Below are 6,115 nucleotides of genomic sequence, written 5' to 3'. Positions count from 1 at the left end.
CTCAAGTACTCCCTTAATGCAAGAATACTTTCTTCTATTAAATTGGCATTCTATGATACTCACCTTCCTGACACAGTCGCTGAAGACAAAGCGGATGAATAAGCAAATGTGGTGAACAAGGTTGATGGTGGCCAGCTATCAAAAGATATAGCATCTGGGCTCTTAAAGGCTTGAAGGTAAACAAGAGGCCATCTAGCTCAGAAGCAACAAAGTCCACATGGAAGAAGCACACCAGCCTGCATGATCATGAGGTGCAGAAGGGATCAGTTATCAGGCGTCAAAGAACAAAAAATCCTATCATTGTGTGCTCACCTCCATGATACCATCGCTGAAGACAAATGGGTTCATAAGCAAATATGGCGAAGAAAGCTGATGATGCCCGGCTATCAAAAGATATAATGTCTGGGGTCTTAAAGGCTTGAAGGTAAACAAGCTGCCATCTAGCTCAGAAGCAACGAAGTCCACATGGAAAAAGCACACCAGCCTGTGTGATCACAAGGTGTCGAAGGGATCAGGTCTCAGGCATCATCAGACAAAAAAATCCTATCATTGTGAACGAGGGGGGCAGTGCGGAGTGGAGACCCAAAGCACACTTGTAGGCCAATGGACATCCCCTTACAGAAGGGTCTTGGGGAGGAGACGAGCCAGTCAGGGTGCAATGTAGTAACGATGAAACCTAAAACGGTCCTCTAGTTCCTAAATGCTTTCCCCCCCTCCCCAATTCTACCTTACTAGACCAGAGGATGTACACTGGTACAGATAGGAACTGGAAACACAGGAAATCCAGGGCAGATGATCCCGTCAGGACCAGTGGTGTGAGTAGGATACTGGGAGGGTAGAGGGAGGGTGGGGTGGAAAGGAGGAACAGATTACAAGGACCTACATGTGACCTCCTCCCTGGGGGACGGACAACACAAAAATAGGTGAAGGAAGACATTGGACAGTGCAAGATATGAGAAAATAATAATTTATAAATTATCAAGGGTTCATGAGGGAGGGGGGAGTGGGGAAGGAAGGGAAAAAATGAGGACCCGATGCCATGGGCTTAAGTGGAAAGCAAATGTTTTGAGAATGATGAGGGCAATGAATGTATAAATGTGCTTTACACAATTGATGTATGTATGGATTGTGATAAGAGTTGTAAGAGCCCCTAATAAAACGATAAAAACGACTCTTCTTGTTATGATTGAACTGCTGGATTGTGCGATACGTGGATTAAATGCCAATGAAACAGTTAAAAAAAAAAAAGATTTACAGTGTTGGAAACCCCGTGTGGGTCACTATGAGTCAGAGACATGGGTTTGTCTTTTGTTTGGGTATTATCCATTAAAAGAGCCCTAATTACATAGTGGGTTATGCAATATTTACAGCCTCAGACACCTCAAGGATCAGTTCTACTGAGCCAGAATTGACTCAATGGCCGTGGATGGGTTTTATTCATTCACTTGACAGTTGCTCATCAATGTCCTTTAGACTTAAATTGAAAAAGTTCATATAAATTTTAGACCACATACGTGGTCGCACCAATCAAATCACTAACTAGATTCTCCCACTAGAGGATATGCACCATGAAACAGTACCTGACGTGTTTAATAAAAAGAAACAATCTCAAAGCCATTGCCTTGCAGTGGACTCATGGCAACCCGACAGGACAGAGCAGAACTGCCGCCCCATAGGGTTTCCAGGCTGCGAATCTTCACGAAAGCTAACGGCCTCATCCTTCTGTGTAGCAACTGCTGGGACTGAATCTTTCTGGTAGCACAGAGCACTTTAACCACCGTACCACCAGGCCTCCTCAGGCCCATAAAGGAGTCCCAACAGTTAAATGAGTTATAGTCTTTGAGGGCACCAGCTTATATTTGGCATTCTGTGGTAAATGCCAAATTGCTAATTAAAATCAAGGTCTGGCACTTCATTCAGCAACGAGATGTGAGATTTTCTCAAGGAGTCGTGTGTGAAATGACCCCAGCCTCCACAATAGCATTCAAGGGCCTTTCCAGTACGAATCCACTAGTTTTGCAAGAACTAGTGTTCGGAGGGAGAAAAGTGAATGACTACTACGAGCAGTAGAGGGAGGGGGCACAACCAGGTGACGTTCATTCAGAAAGCAGGGCACTCATTTGTCTAAGCCTCAGCGTCTTCATCACAATCAGATTTGAGAATTACTATTTCACACACACACACACACCCGACACACACGCTATAGTCTGAATAATCCAATGGAGGAGGAGGGGTGAATCCACAGCTGCAAGTTCTTAATTTGGAATCCCTTTAACCCACTGCGGTCCATTCGATTCTGACTCCTGGTGACCTTATACACAGGAGAACTGCCCCATAGGCAGTATTCTCAAGGCTGTACATAATTTTGGGGGGTCAATTTTGCATGTGTTTAAGAATTTTTAAAAATCGTAAATTAGGAGGAGGCTCTTTATGGAAGCTGACTGCTGCATCTTTTTCCTGAGGAGCTTAGCTGGTCGGTTCGGCTCACTGACCTTGCAATTAGAAGCCGGGGCACGTGATCACTGCACCACCGGGACTCTGAGGAATGCTTCTAGAAGCATAAACAAACAAAGAGAAATTATTTAAATGTATAAGCAAGAAATCACAGAAAACCTTTGTGTATAAGGACTATGTCAACAACAGCGGGGAACTAAAGTGTGATATGGCTGGCTGCAAATCCCCGTCAAGTGCGTGGCTTTGGGATTTTAAAACTATACAACTACAGAGTGGGGGAAGGAAGAAATCCAAAAAGAGAATTTGAGGAAAGGAGAAGTCATCTAAATTGAGGTCATATTTTGGGTATTACACAGATTGTATGGAAGAAAAGCAGAAGTGATGTGTGTGTGTGTGTATGGGGGAGTACAGGAAACAGTTGTTGAAAGACAAAGATAGGAACTGGAAACACAGGGAATCCAGGGTGGATGATCCCTTCAGGACCAGTGGTGAGAGAGGGATACTGGAGGGTGGAGGGAGGGTGGGGGTGGAAAGGGGGAACCAATTACTAGTATCTACATATAATCTCCCTGGGGGACAGACAACAGAAAAGTGGGTGAAGGGAGATGCCGGACAGTGCAAGATATGACAAAATAATAATTTATAAACTATCAAGGGTTCATGAGGGAGTGGGGAGCAGGGAGTGAGGGAAAAATGAGGACCTAATGCCGGGGGCTTAAGTGGAGAGCAAATGTTTTGAGAATGATGAGGGCAATGAATGTACAAATGTGTTTTACACAATTGATGTATGTATGGATTGTGATAAGAGTTGTATGAGTCCCTAATAAAATGACTGAAGAAAAAAATAAACAAAACTTTTTATAAAGTCATTCAAAAATTAAATATCTACCTCCTCAGATGCGTTTTAATGCTAGTCTTTCAGTATTCATTGGTGGCAAGCCACCTCTTATTGGAAGTTCGGTTGCTTATGCTGAGACTGTGCATAATTATGCTTTGGTTAGAAAGTGGCATCGTCTCAAAGCGACTGACTGGAAAGCGCTTTCTATTTTGTGCAACACATTTTACTTTAAAAAGAGGATGAATCAATCAGATTTGGGGCAAACTTGTCTTGTAGAATTGTAGCATATATACATATTCAGAGTGCCTAGCAAATGGAAACTGGATCAGATCTTAAACAATAACAAAAAACACCCCTCCTATTTTATAGATGAGTGTCTGACGGAGAGAAAAAGATCCTGAAATAAAGGTGAGTTTTTTCATCTGGGAAGAAAGGAAGCAAAAATTCAGGATGTTGGGAAGGGAAGATTTAAAAAATAAAATAGGATAGTTAGAAGACATGTGCCCGGTTACACCGGGGAGCCATGTCTAAAGAGCACCGAGGGCAGCATTGGTGACGACAAACAGACGCACGGGCGGCCCTGTGCTGAACTCAGTGAAAGGAACAGGCATGCAGGCGTTCGTTCACCTGGGTGAGGTGTCCAGCTGCAGCAGAGCACACTTGTCACTCCAGACCCGGCAGGAAAATGCTCAAAAGGAAACGTTTAAAGACACACTACGCAAAAAGCTAAGAGGGAAACAATTAGAACTGTCTTACTTGAGGTGGATGAAAAGACATAGAACCCGAAGTCGGAGAAGCCCTCTTCTCCATCAGTCATGATGGAAGAAGTATGGAAGACAGCCGCTAATCCGCCAACAAAGTGTACCCAAGACAACAATTTCAGTATGTGTGAGATCTCTCAATTAAATGTGTCAACATTCTTGAAAAAAGATGATTTCGTCCAAGAAAATTTAAATGGGCTGAGTTGATAATGCAGGTAAGATGGTGACTTCTTAGGTTTAGAAAATAAAACTATTTCTATTTCAAAGGAAACATCCATTCTCTGGCTATTGTAGGGACCAAGAGAAAACTGACATTCAATATCCACACCCATATATAGAAAGCTCTACACATCATTTTATAGGAATATCAAAACAAACTCCATTGCCATCTAGCTGTTTCTCAGTCATGATGACTCCTAGGCCAGCAATTCTCAACCTGTGGCTCCCAACCCCTTTGGGGGTCCATAGACCCAATTTCACAGGGATTGCCCAAACCCTAACAGTAGCAAAATGACAGTGATGAAGCAGCAACGAAAGTAATTTTATGGTTGGGGGGGGGGTCACCACCACAGGAGGAACTGTATTAAGGGGTGGCGGTCTCAGGAAGGTTGAGAACCACTGCCCCAGGAGATGGAACTACGGGAAAGGACAATCAAACCTGCTTGTTTGCCACGACCTTTCGGGTGGCCACCGCTGAAACCACTGAGCCACCTGGCCGCCTTTAGAGTACGACCACGTGTTAAATTGCAAGATGCACGGATACCTCCGAGAGTGGCATAAGCTCGGGTGGGCACTGCCAACGTGGAGGCCCGGCTGGGGGAGCGAACGCGATCATTTCCTGTGCACCATAAATCATGCAGAAAACCCACCTTCAGTGGCTTGTCATAAACAGGCCGGCGGTTACCTTCCTCCCCGGATGGCACAATCCTCCGGCTGATTGTGGTGGCGCAGATGTCACGATGGGTGGGGCTGCCGCGCGGAGCAGCTGAAACAGTTTGGGCCTCCCCTCCCGCACACCTTCAATGGGATAGAAAGGGCTCCGAACAGGTAAGGGGGGAAACTCGCCGCCATCCCTTTTTCCCTAGAAGGCTGGCAGTCCTGACGTGGGTGTGGAGGTCGACGACGCCGCCCGGGATTGGAACAATTCCCGAGGATTCAGTCACACCCTGGCAAAGAGGTCGTCCCTCTCTCCCCTCCCCTGCCGGCTCCTCCTCGGGACTCTCGGCTGGGTCGGTCTTCGCCTCCTTCCCACGCCGAGGGGAGGCTGCACGCCGGTCGAGGACGCCAGCTCGACGCTTCGCGCGGAGGCAGCTCTGCGGGTAGGAAAGCGGGGTCGCGGCGTGGACGGCCGGGGCGGAGGGAGGAAGGAAGATGGGGGCGGCCGGGCGGCCGGGCCGAGGAGGCCGAGGGCCCGAGGGCGATCTCCCGGCTCGGCGCTGGGAGCGGGCGCTTCCGGCGGGCCTCGCTCGCTCTCGGCCTAGTGGGGCTCGCGTCCCCGGAGCCGTCCCCGGAGCCAACCCCGGAGGGCAGGGGGTCAGGAGAGAGGGTGAGCCGCGCCTCGCACTTGCCTGAGACCGGGTGACCAGTAATTGATAATAGTCTTTGCTCGGAGCCGGACCTTGTCCGACAATCTCGAACAGAGTGTCGGGCAGCCACGACGCCATCTTGGGACGCCACCGCCGTCGCTAGGACAACCAGGAAGGGGCGGGACTTGCTGGGGTCATGGGACCAAAGCCCTAGTTGAAGTCGTGCCTAGCTTTTGAGCGCTCGGAGGTCAAGAGGGAGGTTCAAACTTGGGGTAATCGTCCCCTCTCCCAAGGGTCTCAGGGAACTTTGATTCAGGAAATTTCCACCTCGAGGCCCCGGGTGACCCGAAAGGGAATTAGTTCCTGCTACCACGGAGGGGAGGGGGTGACCCCGGCGGAGGGATACCAAGCGGAGCTTCACAGCCTTCTTCCTGGTCCCTCGAAGGGATCGGGAGGAGATCGGAGGCCGCTGGGGGCGTCGCGCCGGGCGGTGGGGCGGGGAGGGGCGATGTGATGGACCGCGAGTAGACTGCGGG

General features: G+C 48.4%; 1 protein-coding gene across 1 annotated transcript in view; it reads right to left on the bottom strand.

Moving 5' to 3' along the window:
• Window positions 1–5,717, bottom strand: part of FBXO36 (F-box protein 36) — an 86,524-nt gene extending 80,807 nt beyond the window's left edge. The window contains exon 1 of the mRNA XM_004701821.2: window positions 5,622–5,717. Coding sequence (XP_004701878.1) covers window positions 5,622–5,717 — 96 coding nt within the window. The remainder of the gene's footprint in view (window positions 1–5,621) is intronic.
• Window positions 5,718–6,115: the final 398 nt, after the last annotated feature.

Source organism: Echinops telfairi, unplaced genomic scaffold (genome assembly GCF_000313985.2).
Source record: "Echinops telfairi isolate 266 unplaced genomic scaffold, ASM31398v2 ScPeMD7_3;HRSCAF=10, whole genome shotgun sequence".
In the NCBI taxonomy this organism is placed as follows: Eukaryota; Metazoa; Chordata; class Mammalia; order Afrosoricida; family Tenrecidae; genus Echinops; species Echinops telfairi.
Note: the sequence above shows the minus strand (reverse complement) of the source record. Positions and strands in the feature narration are given on the sequence as shown.